This window comes from Bos grunniens, chromosome 5 (genome assembly GCF_055505025.1).
Source record: "Bos grunniens cultivar Pamir isolate PY7600 chromosome 5, Bosgru_T2T1.0, whole genome shotgun sequence".
NCBI lineage: Eukaryota > Metazoa > Chordata > Mammalia > Artiodactyla > Bovidae > Bos > Bos grunniens.
Genome location: NC_141169.1, coordinates 61549758 through 61565020, shown reverse-complemented (window position 1 = coordinate 61565020; position 15263 = coordinate 61549758). Strand labels below are relative to the sequence as shown.

The window sequence follows — 15263 nt, the reverse complement described above, 5'->3', positions numbered from 1 at the left end:
TTTAAACTTTTTATTTTGTGTTGGGGTATAGCCAGTTAACAATGTTGTGGTAGTTTTAGGCGAAGAGCAAAAGGACTCAGCCATACATATACACGTATCCCATCTCTCCCAAACCCCCGTCCCATCCACCCTGGCACATAACCTTGAGAGTTCCATGTGCTTTATAATAGGTCTTTGTTGGTTATCCATTTTAAATATAGCAATGTGTACATGTTTCTTTTTGTACTTTCAGTTTGCAATGTATAATAAGTAGAGTAGTAAAAATAACATAAATCACTTGAGTAGGAGGTAAGAAACAAGTCTGAGTTCACTTCTGGTGAATATACAGTAGGGCTGATTGGTTCTTCTATAAAATTATGAGCATCAAGCTCAGTGGATCCTCAGTATCATTTGGCTACCCTATTGTATTTCTTTGGTTAATTCTTCTCTCACTCTAAGCAAATGACCTCTTCCTACTACACGACCGAGAGAAGCCACTAATTAGAAACCCTCTCATTTTCTGAATTACAAATGTGCAAATCTACCTACAGCTATACTAACTCTACTCTAATAGTTATTTTAGAGTAGTTACAGATTTACAGAAAAATTTAGAAGATCATATAGAGTGTTCCCATATACCACATAACTAGTTATACCTAGTTATGCCTATTATTAACATTTTACATTACTTTAGTACATTGTCACAACTCTCAGGAAACCAGTGGTGGTACATTACTATTAACTAAACTCCATACTTTATTCAGATTTCTCTAGTTTTTCACTAATAGCTTTTTATCCCCAGGATCCCATCTAGGACACCACATTACATTTAGTCATTCTGTCTTATTTTAAAGATATTGGTTATTGGATTGGTGAAAGAGGAGAGTGAAAAAGTTGGCTTAAAACTCAACATTCAGAAAACGAAGATCATGGCATCTGGTCCCATCACTTCATGGGAAATCAATGGGCAAACAGTGGAAACAGTGTCAGACTTTATTTTTCTGGGCTCCAAAATCACTGCAGATGGTGACTGCAGCCATGAAATTAAAAGACGCTTACTCCTTGGAAGAAAAGTTATGACCAACCTAAACAGCATATTGAAAAGCAGAGACATTACTTTGCCAACAAAGGTCCATCTAGTCAAGGCTATGGTTTTTCCTGTGATCATGTATGGATGTGAGAGTTGGAATGTGAAGAAGGCTGAGCACCGAAGAATTGATGCTTTTGAACTGTGGTGTTGGAGAAGACTCCTGAGAGTCCCTTGGACTGCAAAGAGATCCAACCAGTCCATTCTAGGGGAGATGAGCCCTGGGATTTCTTTGGAAGGAATGATGCTAAAGCTGAAACTCCAGTCCTTTGGCCACCTAATGTGAAGAATTGACTCATTGGAAAAGACTCTGATGCTGGGAGGGATAGGGGGCAGGAGGAGAAGGGGACGACAGAGGATGAGATGGCTGGATGGCATCACTGACTTGATGAACATGAGTTTGAGTGAATTCCGGGAGTTGGTGATGGACAGGGAGGCCTGGCATGCTGCGATTCATGGGGTCGCAAAGAGTCAGACACGACTGAGCAACTGAACTGAACTGAACTGAAAGTGTTATTTAATATTCATTTATAATTGATAAGAAATGGAATATTCTAACTCTTAAAATACTTAAACTAATGACTAGTGGGAAAGCCCATAGGCAGGTAATGATTTATTAGAGCATTGTTACACTTATCGTGATGGCATACCCCATGGAAATTTTCATAAGAGTGTTAAGTGCAACTTTAGTAAACTAAGTCTATGTAGGAAAGTTTGTCTCATTTTATTGAAGTTTAGGTTATATGAATTCTAAGAATATGCCTCTTCCTAAACATTAAGTTTTAGGTTCCTCATTCATGGCTTTACCAATATAGATCATACATAGCTGTTATTTCTAAGGACAGGTGAGAAAATAGGGTATCAAGTCCAGATGTCTTTCAGAAGTGAGCTTATGGTGTGAGCTTATGGTGTGGAAATGAGGTTCAAAGTTCACCCACAATTTAATTTACGTATGGCATATTATGGACAGGGGTAAGGTAATATTTTGTAATACATATGATCAAGTAGAATAGAGATTCTCAGTCGACCTACCTCAGTCTACCTCAGTAGACTGACATTTCTATCAGTAACTGTAACTTGGTAAATCTCACAAGGTGGGAAATTGATAATTGAAAAATCTGTCTTTGCCCCCAGTGTTTTTTATATGCCCATTTACTCTTAGAATGGCATCTAATAGAGTTATTGCACATGTTTCAGTTGTTGTGAAGCTCATTTAGAATTGCATTGCCAGCATGTAACACCTCTTTATAACTTTGGCAGAATGATTATACTGTTAGACCAAAGTAATGAAGAAATACCCTATAATAATCAATGCTACTTGCAAGTTACTCAAAATTACAGGAAGGCTATTATAAATTATAATTTGTTTTTTATTTTATTTAACTTTCATGTGCTTATTGTATAAGAGCTATTTTTTAATTTTTATTGATGAATAATTGCTTTACAATATTGTGTTGATTTCTGCCATACATCAATATGAATCAGCCACAGGTATACATATGTCCCCTCCCTCCTCCTGAACCCTCTTCCCACCTCCCTCCCCACCCCACCCCTCTAGGTTGTCACAGAGCACTGGGTTGAGCTCCTTGTGTCACACAGCAAATTCCCAATTGCTATCTGTTTTACATATGGTAAAGGTTCTATGAAGACCTACAAGACCTTTTAGAACTAACACCCAAAAAAGATGTCCTTTTCATTATAGGGGACTGGAATGCAAAAGTAGGAAGTCAAGAAACACCTGGAGTAACAGGCAAATTTGGCCTTGGAATATGGAATGAAGCAGGGCAAAGGCTAATAGAGTTTTACCAAGAGAACACACTGGTCATAGCAAACACCCTCTTCGAACAACACAAGAGAAGACTCTACACATGGACATCACCAGATGGTCAACACCGAATCAGATTGATTATATTCTTTGCAGGCAAAGATGGAAAAGCTCTATACAGTCAGCAAAAACAAGACCAGGAGCTGACTGTGGCTCAGACCATGAACTCCTTATTGCCAAATTCAGACTGAAATTGAAGAAAGTAGGGAAAATCATTAGACCATTCAGGTATGACCTAAATCAAATTCCTTATGATTATACAGTGGAAATGAGAAATAGATTTAAGGGACTAGATTTGATAGACAGAGTGCTTGATGAACTATGGACGGAGGTTTGTGACATTGTACAGGAGACAGGGATCAAGACCATCCCCATGGAAAAAGAAATGCAAAAAAGCAAAATGGCTGTCTGGGGAGGCCTTATAAATAGCTGTGAAAAGAAGAGAAGTGAAAAGCAAAGGAGAAAAGGAAAGATATAAGCATCTGAATGCAGAGTTCCGAAGAATAGCAAGAAGAGATAAGAAAGCCTTCCTCAGTGATCAATGCAAAGAAACAGAGGAAAACAACAGAATGGGAAAGACTAGAGATCTCTTCAAGAAAATTAGAAATACCAAAGGAACATTTCATGCAAAGTTGGGCTCGATAAAGGACAGAAATGGTATGGACCTAACAGAAGCAGAAGATATTAAGAAGAGGTGGCAAGAATACACAGAAGAACTGTACAAAAAAGATCTTCATGACCCAGATAATCACGATGGTGTGATCACTGATCTAGAGCCAGACATCCTGGAATGTGAAGTCAAGTGGGCCTTAGGAAGCATCACTACAAACAAAGTTAATGGAGGTGCTTGAATTCCAGTTGAGCTGTTTCAAATCCTGAAAGATGATGCTGTGAAAGTGCTGCACTCGATATGCCAGCAAATTTGGAAAACTCAGCAGTGGCCACAGGACTGGAAAAGGTCAGTTTTCATTCCAGTCCCAAAGAAAGGCATTGCCAAAGAATGCTCAAACTACTGCACAATTGCACTCATCTCACATGCTAGTAAAGTAATGCTGAAAATTCTCCAAGCCAGGCTTCAGCAATACAAGAACCGTGAACTTCCAGATGTTCAAGCTGGTTTTAGAAAAGGCAGAGGAACCAGAGATCAAATTGCCAACATCTGCTGGATCATGGAAAAAGCAAGAGAGTTCCAGAAAAACATCTATTTCTGCTTTATTGACTATGCCAAAGCCTTTGACTGTGTGGATGTGGGAAATTCTGAAAGAGGTGGGGATACCAGACCACCTGACCTGCCTCTTGAGAAACCTGTATGCAAAACCTGTATGCAGGTCAGGAGCAACAGTTAGAACTGGACATGGAACAACAGACTGGTTCCAAATGGGAAAAAGGAGTGCTGTATAGTACAGTTAAGGCTGTGTATTGTTACCCTGCTTATTTAACTTATATGCAGAGTACATCATGAGAAACAATGGGCTGGAAGAAGCACACGCTGGAATCAAGATTGCCAGGAGAAATCTCAATAACCTGAGATATGCAGATGATACCACCCTTATGGCAGAAAGTGAAGAGGGACTAAAGAGCTTCTCGATGAAAGTGAAAGAGGATAGTGAAAAAGTTGGCTTAAAGCTCAACATTCAGAAAACTAAGATCATGGCATCTGGTCCCATCACTTCATGGGAAATCAATGGGCAAACAGTGAGAGACTTTATTTTTCTGGGCTCCAAAATCACTGCAGATGGTGATTGCAGCCATGAAATTAAAAGACGCTTACTCCTTGGAAGGAATGTTATGACCAACCTAGATAGCATATTCAAAAGCAGAGACATTACTTTGCCAACAAGGGTCCGTCTAGTCAAGGCTATGGTTTTTCCAGTGGTCATGTATGGATGTGAGAGTTGGACTGTGAAGAAAGCTGAGTGCCGAAGAATTGATGCTTTTGAACTGTGGTGTTGGAGAAGACTCTTGAGCATCCCATGGACTGCAAAGAGATCTAACCAGTCCATTCTAAAGGAGATCAGTCCTGGGTGTTGTTTGGAAGGAATGATGCTAAAGCTGAAACTCCAGTACTTTGGCCACCTCATGCGAAGAGTTGACTCATTGGAAAAGATTCTGGGAAAGTCTTTGGAAAAGATGCTGGGAGGGTTTGGGGGCAGGAGGAGAAGGGGACGACAGAGCATGAGATGGCTGGATGGCATCACCGACTTGATGGACATGAGTTTGGGTGAACTCCGGGAGTTGGTGATGGACAGGGAGGCCTGGCGTGCTGCAATTCAGGGGGTCCCAGAGTCGGACAGGACTGAGCAACTGAACTGAACTGAACTGAATGTATATGTTTCTATGCTAGTCTCCCAATTCGTCCCACCTTCTTCTTCCCCCACTGTGTCCACAAGTCTGTTCTCTCTGTCCTGTGTCTCCATTGAAAGTGAAAGTGAAGTCACTCAGTCATGTCCAACTCTTTGGGACCCCATGAACTCTAGCCTACCAGGATCCTCCCTCCATGGGATTTTCCAGGCAAGAGTACTAGAGTGGGTTGCCATTTCCTTCTCCAGGGGATCCTCCCGACCCAGGGATTGAATCTGGGTTTCCTGCATTGTAGGTGGACGCTTTACCGTCTGAGCCACCAGGGAAGTTAAGTGACTCCATTGCTACCCTGCACATAGGTCCATCAGTACCCTCTTTCTAGATTCCAGGTGCATGCGTTAATATATAGTGTTTGTCTGTCTCTTTCTGACTTAACAGTGAAATTACTCAGCTATAAGAGCTGTTTGAACAGGAGTTTGTTTGGTTTTCCAAAAGGCTAATTTTTAGAGCAGTGAAGTATCAGAAGAAAATTCGCTTCATTTGAAGCAGAATTAAGAAGATTTTTATATTGTATTTAAATGCAGAGTGTATTGTTCCAATCATACAGCTATTATTTCTGTTTTTATGAGACTTTAAAAATATTCTAAAATAATCTAGGATGAAAATCAGTCTAGATTGTGAATTCATGAGAGGAGGAATCATGTCTGTCTTCTTCACTCTATCCCCAATACCTAGCATTATGCCTGGTAAATGTTGAATAAATGAGCTTTGTCTTCTGTCCTCTGAATAATTTCCGTAGGAGAGTGTGTCAACAAGCTAGTCATTATGTCTATTGTTAATCTTGTCATGCTCAGCAGATAAAAATGCAAGCAAAATTTTCTAGAAATTCCATATAAAGATTCAGTTAAGCAATAAATTGGATGTAATTACTAAATCCTAAAGGTTGGGAATCATTAAAATGTGGTCAACCCAATTCAAAACCTCTTTAATTGGGTTATGGCAGTCAATTCCAGTATTTACCCTCTTTTTAAAAAACGTACTTTCAATATATTTTAATGATCTCACTGAATTTCACTATTTAAAGAGTGACTCTTTTTAATGTTAATATTTCATGTAATGTTAATATAGATGCTATGCTATATAGTTAATATAATATCTCTCATATTAACTATAAGAGATAATAAGCTATCTCTTATAGTTTATTCCTTGTATACTTTATATGATACGGTAATCTCTACATCAGTCAGTACTGTCTTTACAGTCTTGAATTTGTAGTTAAATTATCCACTCTTTAAAAAAAACAAGCATTTTTGTCAAAGCTACCATTAAAGAAAAGTGTACATGATCTTATAAGGACATTTTAGTATTTATTCACTTAAGATTAAAAAAAAGAATAAAATTTCCCAACTCCTAATAAGAAAAATTTCCCAGGGAATTCCCTGGTGGTCCAGTGGTTTAGGACAATGTACTTTTGCTGTTGCAGGCATGGTTCAGTCCCTGGTTGGGGAACTAAGTTTCCACAAGAGGTGGTGTGGCAAAAAAGAAAGTTCCTTGCTTGTAGTTATATTTTTCTATGTGCTTCTCACTGTTACAGATGATGACATTTTAATTATATCTTGCGGGGGGGCGGGGGTGGGGGGGACATTGATTATTTTGTTCATACTAGTTTCCATTTATTCTTGCTATTCTTTTTCCTTCATAAAAAAATCAGGTGAGATTTGAAATTCATGTCAAAATAGTTCCATGTTTGTGAATTTAATCATCTGAATTCTAGAAAATAGGTATAAGAAAATAAACACTCTATCATAGTTTGTGTGACCTTGGCAGTTAGCCTTTTTTTTTAAGTGTTATGTGAGATCATATGTAAATAGACTGTAGAAAAACTACAAAATCAAAAAATTATTCAGAATCAGGTTCTGATGTATCAAATGGTGGTCTCTTTGCCACATTTCCCATATTAAAATTAAAAAACTCCCATTTGTATTTGGAAAGTGTTGTCTATTATAGTTTTATTATCCTGTATAATTATTGACAATACAGAATAAGGACTTAATATCTGTCAGTCATATATAAAATAGTGTGTGGGTAGATGGATCATGATGGGTTCCAAAAATCTCACTTAAATTTTTTTTGAAAATACCGTATATAGGAAAAAGTCTTTAAGAGTACACAGAGAAGCAATTTTTCAGTCCTTCAGTGAAAGCACCAGCACCACCTGTGACCACAGTTTTGATTAGTTTACCAAAATTGAATGAGTATCATTGAATTTTCAGTTTTCCTCATGGCTTTTAAAGTGATATATATGTCTTGTAAAAAAGTTCCTTGTACAGCAGTTCCTTTGAGAGGCCCCTGCTACTTTTGACTGTCAGTTTTGGGCAGTTTACCTTTTTTGTTTCAAGCGGTGAGTGATGTTAAGTCAAATTGTCAAGTATCATTTTTATTTTGTTCAACACCTCCATAAAAAGTGTATCTGAACTTCCAGAATTTGACACAGAATTTAATAATCCAGCATACACCTTTAAGAGTTATATATAAAAGAACGTTATTCCTTTCATTGGCTACTTAAGGGCATTAGTATCACTCTGAGAAGTGAAGTTTTAGATTACTGTTGCCCTTTCCACTATCTACAAAAGGGGTACTAGAAAGGAATTTAAGAAAATTCTTATTCTCTTCTTTTTAACTTTTTTCCCCATCTCTGCTCTCTCAGTCTCTACATTTTTATCATTTTGTTTTTTCCCCTAAATCTTCTGTGTTCAGTGTTTTTTTTTTAATTACTTTTTAAATACTGAGTTCCCATTGCATATTTGACTATTCCATCTACCTCATTTATCGACTCCATACAAAATAGTCAAGCTCAAGGTTTTTTAAAAGAATGCTTTTCAGAACTCACTTTTTTGTGGGGGATGGAGGAGACTGATTTAGACTTATATTACTTCTTCTGTGTTAGCATTTCCTGACTCATCATAGAGTATGACATATGGTTATCTTTCTTATTATATTTCGATGGGAAAACCTGAAATAGTGTTTTGTTTGCAGGCCTTCCTAGGGAAAACAAAAGATTGATGAAGGAAAATATGTAGGAAAATTGTTTATTTTGTGATTAGTTAAATCATGTAGTTATCTTTTATAAAATCCTTTTGTATCCTAAAATGCCTGTGATATCTTAAAATTTCAGAGTTTTAAGGTAGAACAGAAATTTTTCAAAGCAGAATGTGAATCAATTTGTAAAAAAGATGAGTTGACAGTTTTAATTGTGAACTTTGTTTTTGAGCCTTTAAATGTTCCAATTTTAAAATTTGACAGATGTTCTACTATTTAATCAGATTTTTCTGTTCCAAAACATTCGAAGAGCAGGAGAGTTTCAGATATTGAGGCAGAGAAGAATTGAAATTTGAAGAATACTAAATTTATAATTGTTTGCTTTCAGTCAGAAATTGGGTTTGGAAAAATGGAAACCTACATCAAATTGGAAAAGCTTGGAGAGGTAAGTTAATACTTATGTCGAAAATGTAAGATACATATTTTTCTTATTCATCACCTAAAAGACTGTATCTTGTCCTGTAAAGGCAATAGAATATTAGAAAGAAATACCCTTCAATTCTTGAAATTATTCCATCAGTGTGAGAAGAAATGAATTTTTTTAATAGCATTGTAACCTGTTGATGCACAAAATATTGTGCTTTTTTTTGGTAACAAAATAGGCATCTATCTTTTAGTTTGCTCCTTGGTACTCTGTGACTGTGCTGTCATATGGGAAATTCCATGTGTTCAAACTTGTGAAAAATCAAAATACTATCTGTAAAGCTAAAGACACATCTTAAAGGTTAAGGAAATTCTTGGCTCATTTTTTTAAAATGAAATTCAAGGTTTTCCTGATCTTGCTACTGGTACTAGTTTTGAAATGGTCTGCTTCCCAGAGTGATAAAGTGCAAAGAAAATAATAGAATTAGTTAATAGGGAGGCCTTAAGGGAGTTTGAGAACTGTCTTGGCAACAATAGAAGATATCTGTAGAATACATTTGGTTTTTAAAGGAGAGCTCTAGCATTCAAAGATTCTGAAAATCGGTAAAATTTTAATAACATGTTAGTTACAGTTTCAGTTTTCACTTAATGTGCTTAATTTCCTCAATCTTCACATACCATTGTAGTTGTAGTTAATACAATACTTTTAAATTAAATATTCTCCTTATGTTTTTACTTTTGAAGTACTCTGAAGGGTTATAAGAGTAGGGAAGCTGTGCGCAGGGAACTGAAAGTCCTCTTAGCTGTAGGAAAACCAAAACCAGTCATGGTGGAGTTTTCTCTGCAAGATGGAATTTAACACATGGTTAGAAATCAGAAATTTAGGTAGGGCTCTTTCTTGTATTGATGATATAGACAGACTCATGCTGCTTTCATGTATCTTTCAAAATATATTTTATAGGGTACCTATGCAACAGTTTATAAAGGAAGAAGTAAATTGACAGAGAATTTGGTGGCCTTGAAAGAGATCCGGTTGGAACATGAAGAAGGTGCACCCTGCACAGCAATAAGAGAAGGTATAGTTAGTACTTTTTGTGAGCAGAATGTTTTATCAAATTTATATAGAACATTTTAAAACCAAAGCTATGTAATAAGAGTTCATTTTTTGTAAGTACAAAGAGCTCAGATATAGAAATAATACATGACTGGAAAATAATATGCCATCGCAACTAATGGCATCTCATTGAGGAAAAAGAATACAATAAAATGAGGCCCTGGAGGTAGAAGCAATATCTAAAGCTAAAATATTTAACAAAAAGGAATTAGATACATTATCATACAGCTTATGAAGAAATAGTATGAAGTCATAAGATCATTGTCATAGACAAATACTTGGCATTGGGAAGTGTTACATATTGGTGCATGGGGGAAGAGCTGACCATAAATAGTGTATTCAGGATGTAAATATATTTTTATAATGGTACCATTTTTTTTAAAGGATTATCCAGAAAACGGTTTGAGGCGACTGATAAGCCAGTTTGGAAGAAGAAAACATATCTTGGGACAGTCTCAATAGGTTAACATTTGAGCGAAAAAAAGATGTTATGTAGAGTATTAATGTAGTATAGGGAAAAACTTAGAAGTATTAAAAATATCAAACCCAGTACCATAAAAGAAAAGGAAAAAAATTCTTTTAAAATTTCTACTACAAATCCCTTTGAATTGTTTTAAGAGACTCCTAAATTCAGGCCTTCATATGTTAAACTTAGGGTTTTTTAAAAGACTGCCTACCACAGACTAAATAATTGGCTTTCTTTTCTGTTTTGCAGTTTCACTATTAAAGGATCTAAAACATGCAAATATAGTAACATTACATGACATTGTTCATACAGATAAATCTTTGACTCTGGTCTTTGAGTATCTGGTAAGCATTTCATAAAACTTCAGTATTTAATTTTGCTATAATAAAACATCACAGATTGGATTTTTTAACAGCCCCAGGGACATTCTTATTATTAGCATTTAATTATGTGTGGTACATTCAGTATCTTTCTTCAAAAAACAACTAATTTTTTTTAAAAAAACAATATTTAATATCTATGTATAACTGAATCACTTTTCTGTATACCAGAAACTAACACAACATTGAAAAGCAACTATACTTCAATTTTAAAAAGCAAACTTATTTTTAAAAACTAAATAAGTAAATGTCATGCCTTCTCAAAACTATGTATCACATAGTGCTCTGTTTTTTCAGGATAAAGATCTAAAACAGTACATGGATGACTGTGGAAACATCATGAGTATGCACAACGTAAAGGTATGCTTACTGTGTGGTTTAAAATTTTGTTTAGAGACAAACACTTAAGCAGAGACAAACTGCATTACATAATGAAATACGCCAGTCTCATAACTATTCTGCTTCAGAATTTTTTGTTACGCATTTTAAATAGGCTGTTGTTGTCTGAACACATTTACTCAGAACTTCTGTTTGCTATACTGTAGTATTTCCTAGAATCAGACCTTTTTTGTAGAACTACTTCATTTTAAAAGTTTTAGTAAGTACTTCGGAGGAATTTGAGGTTTTTGAGTAAGAGCCACCTGTTTTCCTTGCTTAGCCTTCAATAAAGTTTTAACCTTATTCTGCTTCAAAACAGAAAAGTCTTCTGACATTTCCTTTCACAGTATTATTGGTTCTCTTGGATATATATAGAACATTTACAGGTATATTCTGCTTAGAAAGAAAACAACAAGCCTGTTTTATCAGAATCCAAATGTTTAAGGTAAATGAAAATGATACAGTATATTTTGCAAAGGGCCTCCTTTAAATGGCAAAGTCCTCATGTTTAGAATGAATTTAATTATGAAACAACTTTTGAAGGTACTAATTAGTGCGTAAGGTCTAATTTATTTAATTATGAAACAACTTTTGAAGGTACTAATTAGTGCGTAAGGTCAGGAAGCTATATAGGTATTATGAATACTAGGCTGGAAATACCATTCTGCACTATTAGGAGAGAAAGAAATATAATTATGTTTTCTTACCTGAAAAATGGGTGAAGATGCAAGTAATAATAGAAAAATTTGACATAAACTTTGTGCCAGATAAAGCCCAAAAGTAAAAGTAAGATCAAATAAAAACCCTTGATACAGTTGTGTTCTTACAGTAGGTTTCTTTGACTGGATTTACTCCAAATTTAGCAAAGATCTGTTTATCTGAACTCACTCAGTGGTTCATGAGACTGTTCTGGAAATAGGTTGTCCTAGCTGTGGTTTTGCAACAGTTCCAGTTCTATAGATACTAACTTTTAAACTTAAGATACTTATTTAAATAGTTAAGTTTGGTATAAAGGAGAGCCAGTTTCTTTTACTAAAAAATAGTTCAAAATATATGGATATAACACATTGGTAGGAATTTTAGAATAGGGCTTTAAGTTTTAAGTCTCTTTTCCATGTATTTTCTGTGAGAATTGTTTTCATCATATTTTATGTTTTATTTGGCAAAGTGTTGTGAATCTCATTTGTGTTTACTTCTGCTTATGGCTTTTATGTTGTTTTTATGTTTAAGGAAATAGAGTTGTCCTTAATTATCATAATTTGACAAAGATTTGAGAAGTTTATTTGTCTTAAGCCAGGTCTGCATGCCAGAATTAAGTTGAAAAGTATTTTATTCTCTGTTAAATATAAAAAGTAATGAGAATATTTGGAAGTAGTAATTTAAGAGTTTTCAAAACACAAATACGTAGAGTATAGAAGCTCTGCTAATTATAATTTCTTCCGGCCCGCTGTTCACCCGCTGCCTTGGCTTATTCTCGAAGTTCTAATGCTATTTTTCACCTTCCAAGAAAACCAAGGGTACACTCCTGAATGCTCTGGACTTGAGGCTCTTTTTTGTTAACCACAAAGAATCAAATACCTTCTGCTTTTCATATTCCCTTTTCCACCAAAATCCACAACAAAAAAGTTTACCATTAGCCTTATAGGAATTGCTTTTTTCCAAGAGTCATTCAGAGCTCCACAGTGCTTAATCCCTTTTCTGAATCATAGCAGGTTTTGAAGGCTGAGTGGGAGGTGCTGAAAGTGAAGTACCCAGGAGGTGGGTGATAGAAGCTGGGTTAGGTTATTTTAGGTTATTTTTATAGCACGTAATTTGCCAGAGCTGTGCAGCACCGATCTCTTTGACACTTCAAAATGTTCGTAAAGCCACCAACTCTAGTGCCTTATATTAAAGGCTTTGTCCCACATCAGTTTTTTTTCAGGGGGAGGAGGGTTGGGTAATGGTAGAAGACTGATTGTTTTGTGAGAATTTCATAATTAAACTATAAACCTAATTAGTAGACCTGTAAGTTTTTGAGGTACATTTATTTAAAATCATTTTTAGTAACAAGTGAACTATTACTACTAAGATAAAGTTTCATTTGTTCACACTAAAAAAATAGATGCTTCAAATAGAATATGAATTGTAAAATTTAGATAAGTATGTAAGGAAAAGGAGATGGTTCCTTTTTTTTCTTTGACTATTCTAGGCCAGTTGCTTTTCTGTTTATCATAACTTACACCAAAGTATGTCTATTATCTGTAAGACTAATTTCTGTTTTTTGTTTCCATAGCTGTTTTTATACCAAATTCTACGTGGTTTGGCATATTGCCACAGAAGAAAGGTGTTACACCGAGATTTAAAACCACAGAACCTCCTCATTAATGAAAAAGGAGAATTAAAGCTAGCAGATTTTGGTATGGAATGTATGAGATATTTATAGATAGTTCCAGGTGGTTAAGTTTAAAAGAAAAAACAAGTATTGACACTGTATGATTGCTTTTTTGTGAGTTTGGAAGTTTTTGGAAGATATTTGAAAATTTTGGTGGTCAGTTATGTTAGTGAATGCTAAACATCACAGGTTCTCAGAAGTGGTCTAGTCCCCTAAGCGTGCTGAGACCCTTTCAGGGGATCTCCAGAGGTATAAAGTTGTTGTTGATCTAGATGAAAATTCTACTTTTCCTGTGATCAGGCAAGTATTCATATAAATAGACATTTTCATTAATAATAGAAAATGGCTTATATAATAATACCATGTCACATTGAGTTAATTTGGTTTGGACAAAATTATTATGTATTGCATTTCATGCCAGTATTGCAAATCTAATTGTGAACTGAACCAGAAGCCTGTTTGAGCAAGTACCATAGTTTAGAATTCTCTCAGAGGGAGAAGAATAAGGTCCTGAGGAAACTACAGCTGCAGTTGCTTTGATGTGGTATGGATAGAAGAGCAAACGCGAAGCCTGTCCTTTTCCCCTCATAACCCAGTAGTATATCAGGGAGAGGAATCCGAAAGTTGCTCCCATTTGCTAATTATCAAAAAGTTTTGAATTTATTTTACCAAGTTGGGATGGTAGAATAAAATCTGTAATTAAATAAAATAATGTCAACGTTATTTCAGTGACATCCTTTAGCCCTTAAACTAAATGAAAATACTATGAATACTGCCTGATTTAAAAAAAAATAATTCTGGTTTCACTTGGATGACTATCTGGTTTAACAAAGTATTGAATTATCCTTCTATGACATTTTTCTTACGTAGTATTTTAATCAGATATAATAGTTACACACAGCAGAAATCACAGCCTATGGATGAATTAGTTCCTGTTTGAAATAAAGTATATGTTAAAATTTATATTTCTTCAGATATCTTTTAAAAAGTTACTTCTTTAGGTGATAAGAATTTGGAGGCATGGGGGTAATAAAAGCAACTCTTACACTAGTGGCTCGAGAGAGAAAGTTGCAAGCTCTTGCCTTTATACCTAGATAATCAGTGCATTTCATATTCAACAGGCAAAGGAATGGCACGTGTTAGCTACAGCAGCTAATGATATCCAAAGACAGGTTCATTGTATTTTAATATTAACTATATAACGTAAAACTTAAGAAGTACAGAACGACAATGTAGTTTATTCAAAGAAGATTTTAAATAAAAACTTCTGCAGGGGAATTATTAATAAAACTTAACAGGATCGTGGACCAATAACTTCATGCTTTTTGGTAAGAATTGGTACAGCAAATGAAATTTGTAATCAGGTTAAAAGTCAATAAGCCTATAACTGAAAGAAATAAAATTGTTTATCTTAATATCATTGGCCTGTTTTGCATTAATTTAACTTGAAGTAGGAAGTAATTTTGGCATAATCATGGCTAGAAGGAAGATATCTTAAGTTTAGATTAGCCCAGATACTGAGACCAGGTGCATTCACTCATAAAAGTAAACATAGTCCCTGACTGTGGAATTATTATTTAGTTTAATTACATGAAGATTTGCTGACCCAAGATGATGCACACTCAAAAATTCATAAAACGAATTTTCTTAAGCTTCAAAAAGGTATAGAGTAGCCATCTCAGGCATCCTTGTGACTGCAATCGTTGTGGTCATATGAACTGGGAAATACATTCTAGCTGCTTCTTAATTGTTTTCTTTTCCCTGTGAAGGACTAGCCAGAGCCAAGTCAGTTCCCACAAAGACCTACTCAAATGAAGTTGTCACACTTTGGTACCGGCCGCCTGATGTGCTTCTGGGTTCCTCAGAGTACTCAACACAGATTGACATGTGGTAAATATAT

The 15263-nt window shown here is 35.4% G+C and overlaps 1 protein-coding gene across 5 annotated transcripts in view; it reads left to right on the top strand.

Moving 5' to 3' along the window:
- CDK17 (cyclin dependent kinase 17) overlaps positions 1-15263 on the top strand; it is a 111487-nt gene that overhangs the window by 85608 nt on the left and 10616 nt on the right. For all 5 annotated transcript variants that reach the window (XM_086400795.1, XM_086400793.1, XM_086400791.1 and 2 more), the window contains exons 6-11: positions 8620-8676; positions 9616-9730; positions 10484-10578; positions 10912-10974; positions 13265-13388; positions 15133-15253. In XM_086400795.1, coding sequence (XP_086256921.1) covers positions 8620-8676; positions 9616-9730; positions 10484-10578; positions 10912-10974; positions 13265-13388; positions 15133-15253 — 575 coding nt within the window. The remainder of the gene's footprint in view (positions 1-8619; positions 8677-9615; positions 9731-10483; positions 10579-10911; positions 10975-13264; positions 13389-15132; positions 15254-15263) is intronic.